Source organism: Lytechinus pictus, chromosome 1 (assembly GCF_037042905.1).
Source record: "Lytechinus pictus isolate F3 Inbred chromosome 1, Lp3.0, whole genome shotgun sequence".
NCBI lineage: Eukaryota > Metazoa > Echinodermata > Echinoidea > Temnopleuroida > Toxopneustidae > Lytechinus > Lytechinus pictus.
The window spans coordinates 43,268,981-43,282,876 of record NC_087245.1 but is presented as its reverse complement, the minus strand read 5'-3'; the positions used below and the strand labels follow the sequence as shown (position 1 = coordinate 43,282,876).

Genomic DNA, 13,896 nt, shown 5'->3' with positions numbered 1-13,896 from the left:
TGAAGATACTAATCCATTATCAATAGGAGGCCATCAGATCAGTCGAAGTCAAGATGTAAGGTTTTTGGGAGTTGTAGTTGATGATCACTTATCATGGAAAAATCACCTCAGTTATGTTTGTACTAAGGTATCAAGGAGCGTTGGTGTCATTTATAAATTACGTTTCTCTCTCCCTCAGCAGACCTTAGTAACTCTTTACAATGCTATTATTATGCCACACTTAAATTATTGTAATGTTGCATGGGGAAATACATATAGGAACCATTTAAACAAACTGCTAGTTCTTCAGAAGAAAGTTATGAGGCTCATGACATATTCGAATTACAGATGTCCAAGTATTCCTTTATTTCTGCAATTGAAGATTTTGCCTCTTGATGATTTAGTCTCCCTCAATTGCTTGATATTTATGTACAAATCACAATCCTCTCAAAACTGTTCATTTTTAAAAGATGCATTTGTTGTTAACTCAAATGTCCATTTGTACAATACACGGCAGAAAAATCTTATCCACCAGCCACTTGCAAGAACAAATACTGCTTTGAATTCTTTTGTGATAGTTTGTACAAAAGAATGGAATAAGTTACCCCAAAACTTTAGATCCAGTCCAACACTGCCCATATTTAAAAATTCATGTCGAAAATATTTATTTGAAAGATTACAAAATATCTTAAATTGATTCTTGATAAACCATGTGTGTTGTGTGTGTGTGTGTGCGTGTTGTGTTTGTATGTATTTTCTTTTTTTACTCTTTAGATTATCATTGTAAATATTTTTTCATCTCATTATTGTTGTAATGTACTTTATAAGGGGCCCCTCTCACAAGCTCTGCTTCTATGGGGTCCCAAACCTATCATGTATTCTCATTTTTGTTAAACTATGTGATATGTCTCTTGTTCTTGATTGGTTTGAATAAATTTGAACTTGAACTTGAACTTGGGTCTTTATCAAACCTTCACCAATACGCAGTATATATATATACATATATATATATATACAGTGCGTCCCAGAATAAACGAAACCGAGATTTAGCGATGATTTATCATAACTTAATCATAAATACATTATACAAATGACCTATCAATGTAAAGCTTAGAATCTCCTCTTTCATCTGGTATTACTTAGATTATTTTTCATTCACGCATGAGTGAGCAAAAACAATTTGAATAAAGGATACCAAAAACTCATTTGGCGGGGTATCTGAATTTCAAAAAGAAAATCTCATGCCTAAAAAGTTCAATATCTGCTCCTTCATTTGATACCTTTATCACAAAAAATGGTCCAGAAGTAAAAAAGTTATGATCCCTCGAAACAATGCTTGTATTTCCATAATTTCATTAAATAAACGTGTTTTCACCGGTTTACCACTAAGCTATCGAACGGTATAACAAAAGACTAAATGCATGGCTGATCGTCAACAAAACGGAGCGTCGAGTGAGTCTGGACGCTAGCCTGTAAAACCTCTTAATTTCATGAATTTATTGAAAGCCTTGTTTCAAATAACCAGAACTTTCTTATTTCTTGACCATTTTCTGTGATTAAGGTATCAAATAAAAGAGCAGATATTGAACATTTTAGTCCTGTGACTTTCTTTTTGAAATTCAGATACTCCCCGCCAAATGAATTTTTGGCATCCTTTCTTCGAATTGTTTTTGCTCACTCATGCGTGAATGAGGAATAATCTAAGTAATATCAGATGAAAGAGGAGATTATAAGCTTTACATTGGTAGGTCATTTGTCTATTGTATTTGTGATTAAGTTATGATAAATAATCGCTAAATCCCGGTTTCGTTTTTTCTGGGACGCACTGTATAATGTAGCACAATGTTGAAATCGAAATTGATTTACAGCAATGTTAATCCTAACTAAAGATGAATTTTCGACCACGAATGTTGGAAATAGATGCCTCCGCTACTGCCATACCAGAAATATATTTCCTAGTTTTTATTTCCATAAAGAAAAAAAAAACCTTTGATCTTGTGACTTCAAAATCTAGTCAGATAACTGTTTCTCAAAAAAGCAAATATATGCATTTGATTGAATCCAGAGAGCTTGAGATTTGACTTTCAGACCCAAAATCTTAATAGATCATTGTCACTTGTATATGCACAAATGAGCGAAGTTTGAAGTTGATTCGTCAAATGGTTTGGAGTTATTGCGAGAACGGTATATGTTATATGTACTTTATTGTATTCAATGACCTTGACTTTTGACCTTGAGACCCCAAAATCTGAACAGATCATTGTTACTTTAACATATACACACGAGACAAGTTTGAAGTTGATCTATCAAAGGGTTTTGGAGTTATTGTAAGAATGGTCTATTTCTTATGTATTTTAGTGAATTCTATGACCTTTGACCTTTGGACCCAAACACTTATCAGCTCATTGTCGCCCAGATATGTATCCTCAAGTCAAAAAGTATGAAGTTGACCTGTTGACCGGTTTTTAAGTTATCGCGAGAACGAAAGTGGGACAGACGGAACGACGGACAACACGAAAACATAATGCCTCCGACACCACCTTTGGTGGGCGGAGGCATACAAACAGTGTGTAGTGCCATATATCTATGTTTTTGTATGGTTCAAATTCGGTTGTAAGGAGATATTCTTAACTTTATTTTTCCAAGTATGAAACCCCTTTACATTTACAATTTCTATATGAATTTTACCCCTCCCCCACTCTTACTTGACCTGGATTTGAGAAACAGCTAAAATAAAGTTGTGGGCAATGTCAACTTAATAGCATATTCAAATTAATGTTCTCTCATAACTAGCATGTCGACAATCTATTTCAGCAAGTTTCTCATGTTATGCAATATTGGGCATAAACTCTGTAGTTGCTTGGTCAGACAAAGCTCAACCAATTATTCAAGAGGATGGTGACCAAGCGAACATAGTATTATTGGGTCATACATAAAATCACATGTTTTTAGATGATGGGGTAAAATGTACAAATCAGGAAATTAAAGCCACTGGAAATCAGCAAACCGACGCACAAATGACACTACTTTCGCGTTGCAGTGACTCTTCGACGCATGGCACTTCGACCCATCAGGGCTTATTCCGAGGAGACATCTGAGAGACAGGGAGAAAAAGATATTACAGAAAAAAAAAAATAAAACAATCAAATGAAAACTGAGGGAGTCAAAATAAATTGACAAACCTAAAATGAAATTTATCAAACAGTAATTATAGATGGCTCCATCAAGCCAGCTTTACTTAAAAAAGAATACTTTTTAAATCACTTTTTTCTATTGTTAGTACAGAGACATACTCTTCTCTAAAATCAAGTACGTAATCATTAACCTGCACCAAAATACACCAGATGTTAGTGTGCTAGTCGCTAATAAGTTCTTGAAATTTTGGAGTTCCCCACAGTACTGCTGGGTTTGCTTACTTTCAAAATATGACACTTGCAATGGAAATCATATTTGGCTCCCAAATAAATGCAGAAGTACTGTGAAGAATGTCTTTGATTTCTAAGGCAAGGCAACAGTCGGATGTTGCTCGCTCCATCAAGTCGCAAAGCAGTAGCACATTAGTAAAAAGTCTATTTATCAGATAAGAAAGTATGTTCTAGAATCAAAATGCTTAAATTTATGAGCTGCTCGGATGTGACGTCACAACATCATAACTTGAAATATTCACAACTCTAACAAAAAATTTTGACGGATTTTCTTCAAATCTTCACCAATATTTTTCCACATTTTTTAAAATCAAGTTATTTTTCAGGCTGAAATTCCATTTAGCTAGGATGTCCATGAAATTGGACTTATGTCAGTTCCAGAAAATGGTCCGATATTTTGAATGCCATATTGTACCTCTGAATGAACTCCAAATTGAGGTTGTAATAGGTGGCAAAAAGGTATGCCACCCCACAAAGAAAGCCTTCAGTTGTTGATGATGAATGGCCAATAACTCTGCTTTCAACCATGACCATCCACTGGGACTTGGCCGAGTCAAATGGATCTCCTATCAAACAAAATATTGTTAAGATTTAATCGTTATGAGCTTCATTTTCTATAATTTGTTTTAACACTAGCTGATGGGAAAATCTCTGGTACAAATTCACTAGAGTAAAATTCAGTTATTTATTTCCAATTGTCCTGATTCCCCCCCCCCCTTGTGGACGCGTTACAAAGTGAAAAACTATAATTTATGTTTTTTGCCCAGTTTTAAAGGCTGGGATCATGCAGTATTCACATGTCTCTTTTGTTAATGACTGCATATAATTACAAGCATGTCAAATCTGAAATGCTGAAAGTGAAAGATGTACATATGAAATACAAGTCTGTTTAAGAAAATTGACACAAAATAAACGTACATGTCTGTACAGATTTAGTCTAAACCTAAATCTGAGAATGTTTTAAATGTCTGTATTATATTATTCTAAGAGGTTTGATTAAAAACACTGGAAGTTGTCATGCACCTTGGATTATGAGTTTGGGTGAATCAGATGCATCTCCCTCTTTCTCCATGTCCTCAGCAGTATCCGTAACCTGAAAAGATATGATAATCCCATGTTTCCATTACCATTACACACAAGATTCAACTCTTCAGTGTCATTTAATTGATTTTAATTTTCATACAGCATGCAGTCCCCAAGAGTGAAGGTCCAATACAATCTAGAAATAATCATCAATTAATTTTCGATTATGTACCACCTCGAAGGGGGAAGGGCAAGTTATCTCTCTCATTCCTTTTTTCAAATGGGGGCGTGCCTTAGCAACTTAGAAACAAAACACCCCCCCCCACAACCAAAAAATTAAAAATTGAAGAAAAAAAAAAGAGAAAAAAAACAGATCTAAGGAAAGGTTCCACAAAGGGTCTTGAAAAGTCCAGAGTCATCGATACAAAAGCAATTATTAAATACTAACTTTTTCACTCAGGATTAATAGCGCAAAACATTTTTCAGGAGAGTAATTATTAAATCTTACATCATGGATGAGGAAAAGGGAGTCATTCCCTTCTTTAAACAGGCTCTGCAACCCTCTCAGCACACCAGATGCTACATCATGCAGGTTTGCATCATCTTTTGCAGCCGCAGCTTCCACGAGAGGACGGGCATGGTTCGCATCTTCCCATTTTTCCTGCACTAGGAAACGAAGAATTGTTTGTCCTTTCTCTTGGAATGCCTTCAGAAGGGTAGAGGCAATGTCAACACCAGTTAGAGTTGTGAAATGCTTGGTGAACAAATTCGGAACAAAGAGGTAGGGCCATTGTTCTTTGATTTGACTAACCAGCTGCGGGGGTCCATTAATTACCTTTCTTTGTAGGTAGTATGTAATAGTCATTAAAGAGTCAACAATTGCTGGTGGTGATTCTGGTCCTTTTTCTGAAAATATGCTTTTCAATGTTTCTCTTTTTTCCATGAGGGATTCAACACTTTCACCTGCAGGCAGCACAGGCTGCCAGTTAATACAGCCATATGTGTCTGTCGTTTTCAACAATTTATTTGTTGCTTCCTTTTGCTTTCTACTGGCACGATGGCGATTTAATGTATTGTTTCTATTAACATGTTCTACTCTCCACTTGATTTTGGTCAACAATGAAAAATGACCGGATCCAAGTTTGCTATCATCATCATTCATATCACAGAAACTGCCTGGCCATTGCTTCACCACTCTTCTAGCTACTACATCGCACTGTTGTCGTATTGGGTTTTTTTCATAGTTTTGCATCTTTGCCACGATTACCCTGACAGCAGAGCATCTTTCAGAATGTCCGAGACGCACACCACCCTCCAATTTACTTGAAACGTTCTTTGGAATTTCTAGTCCTTTGATATCCATTTTTTCAGGCCAGTTTGATGTTGGTTTCCCATGACTAGGTGATGTCATTTTCTGCTTTTCCTCCCTTGGATCCTGGATACATGTAGGTTTTGATGCCACACCAACTGTCTCTGCAGTGTCATGAACGATTTCAGGAGTTGTCACTGAAAAATATAGATAAAGAAACATTTACGACTTAGTATGTACAAGTAACCATACCTACATGTGCATGTAAAATGTTATAATATGGGAAAAAAAGAAAGAATTGTGTCAATTGTATTTATACATAATCTATATCTTATTACATGTCCACTTATGATTAAAACAGTGGATATATTGTTAGGTTATCCTAAGGAAAAAAGGCTTCTGTGTGCTTATAGTGGATATTAGATACAAGAAAGTAAGTCAAAGAGTAAAAGTTCAATCAAAGCCATAATCATATTATGCAGATCAGCTACATGTAAGCTACACTCCATAATCTGCAATGAAAGTGTGGAGATGGACTCTCTCTTGATTTTGTAGGGAGAATTACATGTTTTTAAATTTTTCAAAGTAAAATTCTTCCAGCTCTTTATTTTGGTATGACTCAGCCTCAAACATGCAAACATGTCTTAGAGGGATGTGGTAAAAAGAAACAGTGAAAATCTGAACAAACTATTAATAATTCCTTCAAAGATATGAGCAAAGTTGCTCAATGATCCCAAAATTATTTGCAAAAACTTTAAAAATTCATACATGTAACTCCTGAAAAGAAAGTCTGAATTTGCTAAATATTCCAAAACATCTGGGTTTTTGTCTCACCTGCATAGCAGAGTGAGACTATAGGCGCCGCTTTTCCGACGGCGGCGGCGGCGGCGGCGTCAACACCAAATCTTAACCTGAGGTTAAGTTTTTGAAATGACAGCATAACTTAGAAAGTATATGGACCTAGTTCATGAAACTTGGCCATAAGGTTAATCAAGTATTATTGAACATCCTGCCTGAGTTTCATGTCACATGACCAAGGTCAAAGGTCATTTAGGGTCAATGAACTTAGACCATGTTGGGGGAATCAACATCAAAATCTTAACCTAAGGTTAAGTTTTTGAAATGTCATCATAACTTAGAAAATATATGGACCTAGTTCATGAAACTTATACATAAGGTTAATCAAGTATCACTGAACATCCTGCCTGAGTTTCACGTCACATGACCAAGGTCAAAGGTCATTTAGGGTCAATGAACTTTGGCCGAATTGGGGGTATCTGTTGAATTACCATCATAACTTTGAAAGTTTATGGATCTGATTCATGAAACTTGGACATAATAGTAATCAAGTATTACTGAACATCCTGTGCAAGTTTCAGGTCACATGATCAAGGTCAAAGGTCATTTAGGGTCAATGAACTTTGGCCAAATTGGGGTATTTGTTGAATTACAGCCATACATTTGAAAGTGTGTTGGTCTAGTTCATAAAACTTGGACATAATAGTAATCAAGTATCACTGGACATCCTGTGCGAGTTACAGGTCACATGATCAAGGTCAAAGGTCATGTAAGGTCAAAGAACTTTGGCCAAATTGGGGTATTTGTTGAATTACAGCCATAAATTTGAAAGTGTATTGGTCTAGTTCATAAAACGTGGAAATAAGAGTAACCAAGTATCACTGAACATCTTGTGCGAGTTATAGTAGTTTTCAAAATCAGCACTGCTGCTATATTGAATCGCGTGATGCAGGTGAGACGGCCAGAGGCATTCCACTTGTTTATTATTCCAAATGCAAAATATTCATTTCCCAACACAAAATTATTATAAATTAAATAAGATAATGGTTCTGTGGTATAATTTTAGAACTTACAAGGGTCAACATTAAGCAGGGAGGTATTTTATCAATATAAATCTAAACTTTACCCCACAAAAAAGCTTTAGGTCAATTACTAAACCTTGCAAGGTTAATGTACATGTACATGTAGCTTTATATGCAAACAATACTTAAAATGCAAAGTTAATTAACAAGATGCTAGGAGCCTTTACTTTTGATTATTACAGCTTTCTGATTTTCAGGGTACTCAAAAATATTTTGAAAACAACGGAACTCAAAAATATTTTTTTCCTTATCAACAATGAGGTTGATGATTATTTTCATCATTCGTTACCATTATAATTATCACAATTATCTTCATTATTGTTATGATTAGAATTATTATTTTTGTCATTGTACATGTATGGTTGGAACTCACATACCAAGTTTCCAGGCATTAAGAAGCTTGCGACACTGGATTGGCTTGACAAGATCTGTAATGTCCTCTTCCTCCACAAATTGGAGATCATCCTTCTCCTCTACTCCCTTAGCGAGTAGTCTCTCAACAAGAGTGTCCAACTGCAGCTCTACTATTGTCGGAAGCACAGACTGAATAACCTCCTTGATTTCTTCCATCATAATATATGTACCTGATGAGCACCAATATGTACATTTGCTACCTGTCAAATATTATGTACATGTAAACTGTACTACATAGGTCAATGCCAAATCCTGACACAAGAGTTTGCTACAAAGACCTGTTACTTTACGATCCGTCGTCTACAACAGCATGATGTAAAGGTATGAGGGAGCATCCAAAAACTTTGTACACTGGCAATGGGTAGAAATCAAGCAGCTTGTCTACACCAACACATCTGAATTCTTGGTCATCGTCATTATCCTCAAGACAATACACTCCAATGTCTATAAGAAATGCTGCGTTGTACACCTGTGTCACAAAGTACGGCAAATCCGAGTGAATCAATGCAAATTCAATTCGTCCCAAACTAAGATTGTCTCCATGTCGATCGAGAACAACAAACAAACCTTTCTTGTAGATTGTGCCCTTAAATATTACTTTGTGTGCAACTTCAACATGCTGGCCATAGAAACTACACTTTGAAATACAAGTCTTTATCTTCTCACAATACACATTTGGCGTGAAAGGCAAGCTCTTCTCTACTATCAAGGTAGGGGGAAACAAAAAACATGCACCCAAGTAGGCCTGCAACAGTTGATGTTTGTGTGCTAGCGTCTTGCACAAGTTCTTGAAATTCTTAAGTTTCCCACAGCATTGCTTAAAGAAGGTATGTTTACTCTCAAATCTTAATGTCCACAGTCGTATCAAAGGTCCAAACTGTGTAATTAGCCAAGGATAATGGAGGATGAAGTGATGCTTTGGTCTAAGAGAGTAACTTGGAAATTTGTCGCATACATCACTGAGATAGCCTTCAATAAGTATCTTCAGATGTGCTATCTGATTTGTTGATATTGTTGGCGCACAAATTAGTTCAACTATTTCCCTAAGTGTCAAACAAAGCTGCCATACCTCATCATCTACGGGATTCTTTATTCTGTTGCCAACTATTAGGGGAAGCAGTCTTAACAAGCACCAGTTCTGGACTGCATGTCCTCCAAGTTTTTTTCCACTCTCATTGACTGTACAGGGTTTGTTGTTGATGTCACTACTAAGATAAGTGAATCGAGTTATTAACCTGTTCAACTGTGCATAAGTGAAATACTTCTTCACTCGTATGAGATCACTGAGGAACAATGACAAGTCAACAGAGACGATTCCTTCAAATAAATCATGACCTAAACATGGTGGCAATCCAGGTTTGCAGACGTGAAAGGTTGACAGTTTATTGAAAATGGAATCAAACTTGACACCGCATCTTTCACTTTCTTCAGTATCTGTAGCTTGTACAGCTTGTTGGTATTGTTCCTTTGTTCTGATACCACCTGTTGTAACCGGATCCACTATAAAGGAGTTCCTTGGAAGAACGCAATAGCGGCAAAAGAAGTGACTTGTGCTAAAGTTCTCAGTAAATCCTCCTAAGTTATGTGACCCAAGGTTGTCTCCTGCAATAGCGAGAAGTGTACCTTTGACGCATGTGTTGTCATCTAGTACAATACCATTATCTTCTAGCAGCTGAAGATCACAACAAGACGACCAAAGACAGCACTCGCTCCGAATTCCTTATAGTCTTGTTCTCTGCAGAGCAACACCAATTGCATATGATCAATATTTGATCTATTGTGGGGCTGTATATCAGCAAGTGTTGCATAGACAGCTAACATCTTGTGCTTTTTTCTCCCCGAGCCTAGAGGATTTACCACTTCAAAAGAATCTTGATACAGAATGAGTGTGACCGCTGTGTCATCCTTACTACTATCACCTTTTAAGAAAGTCTGACCATCATAAACATCTTCTAGAACTGTCTTTCTTACAGGATGATCACGATGAGTTTTGTTGTAATTCTGAATGAAAGAGTTTTGTTTGAACAAGGCTAACAGGGTTTCTCGTATTGGAACATACTGGCAATACCGTTGCCGACCACATTGGTCCACGCCCAAGTAAATTTCCAGAGGATGAACATAGTTAAACTTCGATTTGAAGTATGATGTCCTTGTGCAATCTGATCTGAAATAGCTACAGTTGGTAGGATTCAGCAAATCTTCCGTTGTAAATACAGTCAGCAGATCAGTGAGCTCATGCTCAGGAATATCTAATGCCTTCAGTCTCTGTCTTAATTCCTGCAGCAAATTGCTGTTACTCAGAGAATGTATTTCTTGAAATGAATTAACAATTTCTTGAATTGTAGAACTAGGTAACAAGAATTTGGCTTCCAATTTCAAGTAAAATAGTGCTAAGTTTTCTTTGAATACATCATTAGTTACAAATACATCCTCTTCAGTATCATCTACCTTTACATCATCAGTGCAATGCAAGATTTCTTCATCTGGAAATTCTTGATCATCCTCCTCAGCAGGGTTTGATTCAGTAAGAGCTTTATATTTTTCTCGCAAAACCGATTCTGACAAAAACTCAACTTGGCGCTTACTATGTTGTCTCGAAATATGTGACGAAAAAGAAGATTTCACAGAAAACTGTTTTTGGCAATGTGCAAAAGGGCATGGTACCGCAACTCCACTAGAAATATGGCCTTTAAGATGAGAAAGAACGTCAGAGATTTCTGTAAACTTCACAGCACAAAGTGGACAATACAAGGTAATATGTACATGCTGAACTGCGTGCTTCCTGGAAAGATGTTGATGGTCTCTATATACATGGGCTTTGAAAGATGAATAATGCCTGAATGTGCGACAGCAGCCTGGGACTCCACAAGGAAAGTCAAAATTTGCTACGTTCCTATGTACTTTAAAGTGATCTGAAAACTGCTTTAACGAATCCGTTGAATAAGTGCACAGCTTACAAATGTACATAGATGAATGAATTGCACATAATCCGTCTGCATTTGTCAGTTGGGACACTGCATAAATCGTCCATGAGAAACTGCAGGAAAGAAAAAAGGAGAGAGAGAAAAAAAAGATTAGTTCAATTCACTGGAGAAATATGCATGAAATTACATTGTACATCTTCAGTAGATTAGATTTCTACTCGTCTTAGGATTTACCAGCCTTAGTTTGAAAAAGTGATTACAGTAAGCTAACTGAAAACAGGAAGCTAACTGAAATATAATTGTTTTAAGACTATACATAATTTTATTTTTTTCTTGGTGAACCAATAATTAAGAAATGAAAAAACACTCATATATGAATCTGCCCTGAAGGGTGCCGAAGACATTATTTTATGGCCAGGGTCCTAAAGCTAAGCAGCTAATCAGAAAATATGCACAATGCAATACCTTCAATGCACCATCCGATGTGACCAAGCAATGGGAATTTCTTCAAGGGAAGCGCAAAAGAATCATTAATTTTGCTTTAAACTTGGTAATACATTTACTTAGAAATTGGAGTAAGATTCAAACCAGTCAGCTTCAAAATCAAAATAGGCATACACTTATTATATGTGCGTACCTTTAGGTCCCCTTCATTTTGTCGAAAGGAATTTAACACTGCCTGATATCTATTTGAAAATAAGACCTATCGACATCTGCCATAAATTTAATTACAAATTAACTTCAGATGTGGAACATCGATGAACTCCTCAAAAAATGTTTGGGTTATAAATTTCTTTCTAAGGCATAATATTCTTTCTGAGCACATGTAGTATACATGTGCTCGAGAAAGAATGTTTCACCCTCTTAAAAATGGTGCTCTCTTTGGTATAATGAAAATGCTTTGGGCATATCAAACACAATGGAGATTTTGCACAAGTTTACCTGTAGAGCCTCGATCTGCACAATAATACTGAACATGACCCAAATTGCTCAAAAGCTGTGAAAGTTACATGATCTGCAATATTTTGGTAAAATTGTAGTTGCCATGACAAAGCATTGTCTGATACCCCCCTCCCCCCCAAAAAAAATGTTTTCCCCTTCTTTACATGAATGCCATAATAGCCTACCCAATTAAATTTCAATTGCTTCAAACTTGCATGTGGAAGTTATTCACTTCACAAGATTTTCACATGTGGTTACCATGGCAATGCTTTGTCCGTACACAGACAAAGATTGTCTTGCATAACTACACCTTTAGATCATCACACATACCGAATTTGAAATGAATTGCTTAAATACTGTGGAAGTAATCTGCTTTGCAAGGGTTTTGGTAAAATTGTGATTACCATGGCAATGCATAGCCCGAAAACACAAAAAGCAAGTTTTCAACATCTTTACCTCAATTTTATAATTTACCCTAAGTTTCATTCAAATTGCTTCAAAACTGGAGGAGGAGTTTGCAAGGCCATATTTTGCAACAGACGGCTTGACCAACCAACATCACGCTGATTCCTACATGTATATTCCCCCTACAAGCTACCTGTACATGTACTGTACATTATGTTTGGCGGGTTAAGTGGTGTGGACTGTAGACAAATCCAAGGCCAAAGCTAAGGATTAACCACCCAAGGCTGTAGTCAACGAATATATTTGAGGACTCATAATATGCACAAAGTTATAGAAACAAGGTGCAATGTGCATCAAATATAACACCCTCCCCTTGAAAAAGACACAATGCTATGCAGCAAGGAAAAGGAGCACGAAAAAAAAAAAACAGCCATGATTTTCGGTTAAAAAAGACCCAACACTTTGGTAGTTGCAGCCTTTGCAACACTCTGGTACTATGACTCATGTACTCTTTCATGAAAATAATGTGAAATTTAGACAGCGATGACTAAAAGATGACTAAAAATGCAATTGAGCAAATGTGTGTTTTGATCAAGAAGACTCTATTTTTTTATCAGGACATGAAAACAGGAACTGTAATGCATGCCCGTACCCAAAGGGGGGGGGGTCGAGGAAGTAGAACAACCTCCCACCCTGCACACCAGCAAAGACTTTTAAAGTTTGCTTTTCTAAGAAGCACTTTAATTTGCAGTCCAAGTCCTGTTTATGGACTCACCCAGAAACCACCCAATGACATGACCGTTTGGCAGAATTATGACCACCTCTTCATATAGTCTTGGTACGAGTCTATCATGCATAATGCTTTTAAACAACTCATATTTCTAAAAGTCCTCAGTGTCCGCATTATAGTCACTCAAACTATATTGAATTATTACTTGACTTAAAGAACATAAAATGCATGAAAGGGAATGAAAAAACTTACATGATTATGAAAAGAAAAAATCACAGAAAAATTAATTATGGTTAACTTTGTGCCTCCAGGCTACCTATCCAAAGCAAGATATTTCAGCGGATTTCTTCAGTGCTGATTAATATTGACATTCAGAAATGGTAAAAATCTCACAAAGCCATGAAAGTGCCTTAAGTTTTCAAGGCTTCAAATCCTCAAGGCCAAGGCATGAAAGTTCAAGGCCATAGGAATTGAAAAAATTGGCCTCAAGGCACCTTAAGGCAAAGGCCTAGCATAAATGCACTGCTACCATAGTGGGGTATAATAAGACAGAACCACAATATGAGGCTGGTGGAAGAGGACAAGATAGAGAAAGGTAAAAATGAAGAGAAAGGATAAAAAAAGGAGAATTAGGTTGACGACAAGAAGAATGAGATAATAGGGGGGAGGAGAAAGAGGAAGTGATTATACTCAAGACGAAGAGGGTGGAGAAGTACTGGAGGAAGAGAGAGAGGGAAAAAATAGAAAAAATAATAAGTTGAATGAGTAGGGTCCTGGGCAGGAGGGGAGGGAGATAGGGGACAAGAAGATAGACATGGAATGAGTAAGAAGCAAAATGAGAAAGAGTTTGACAAGATGGAAGAGA

At 36.6% G+C, this 13,896-nt stretch overlaps 2 protein-coding genes across 2 annotated transcripts; both read right to left on the bottom strand.

Moving 5' to 3' along the window:
• Positions 1–1,789: 1,789 nt before the first annotated feature.
• Positions 1,790–12,709, bottom strand: LOC129267706 (uncharacterized). The gene is made up of 5 exons (XM_054916996.2): positions 7,994–12,709; positions 4,936–5,933; positions 4,428–4,497; positions 3,820–3,970; positions 1,790–3,073 (listed from the first exon to the last, which is right to left on the bottom strand). The coding sequence occupies exons 1-5, from the start codon at positions 8,187–8,189 to the stop codon at positions 2,962–2,964; spliced, it is 1,527 nt and encodes a 508-aa protein (XP_054772971.2). The 5' UTR covers positions 8,190–12,709; the 3' UTR covers positions 1,790–2,961.
• LOC129280926 (uncharacterized) lies at positions 9,297–10,997 on the bottom strand. The gene has a single exon (XM_054916914.2). It carries the CDS (start codon positions 10,995–10,997, stop codon positions 9,696–9,698), a length of 1,302 nt encoding a protein of 433 aa, XP_054772889.2. The 3' UTR covers positions 9,297–9,695.
• Positions 12,710–13,896: the final 1,187 nt, after the last annotated feature.

Coding starts and splice junctions, on each gene's coding strand:
- LOC129267706 (XM_054916996.2), bottom strand. CDS start 8,189: ATGATGGAAGAAATCAAGGAGGTTATTCAGTCTGTGCTTCCGACAATA. Junction 5,934..7,993: donor TCTTAATGCCTGGAAACTTG/GTATGTGAGTTC, acceptor TATATTTTTCAG/TGACAACTCCTGAAATCGTT. Junction 3,971..4,427: donor ACCCAAACTCATAATCCAAG/GTGCATGACAAC, acceptor TTTGTTTGATAG/GAGATCCATTTGACTCGGCC.
- LOC129280926 (XM_054916914.2), bottom strand. CDS start 10,997: ATGTACATTTGTAAGCTGTGCACTTATTCAACGGATTCGTTAAAGCAG.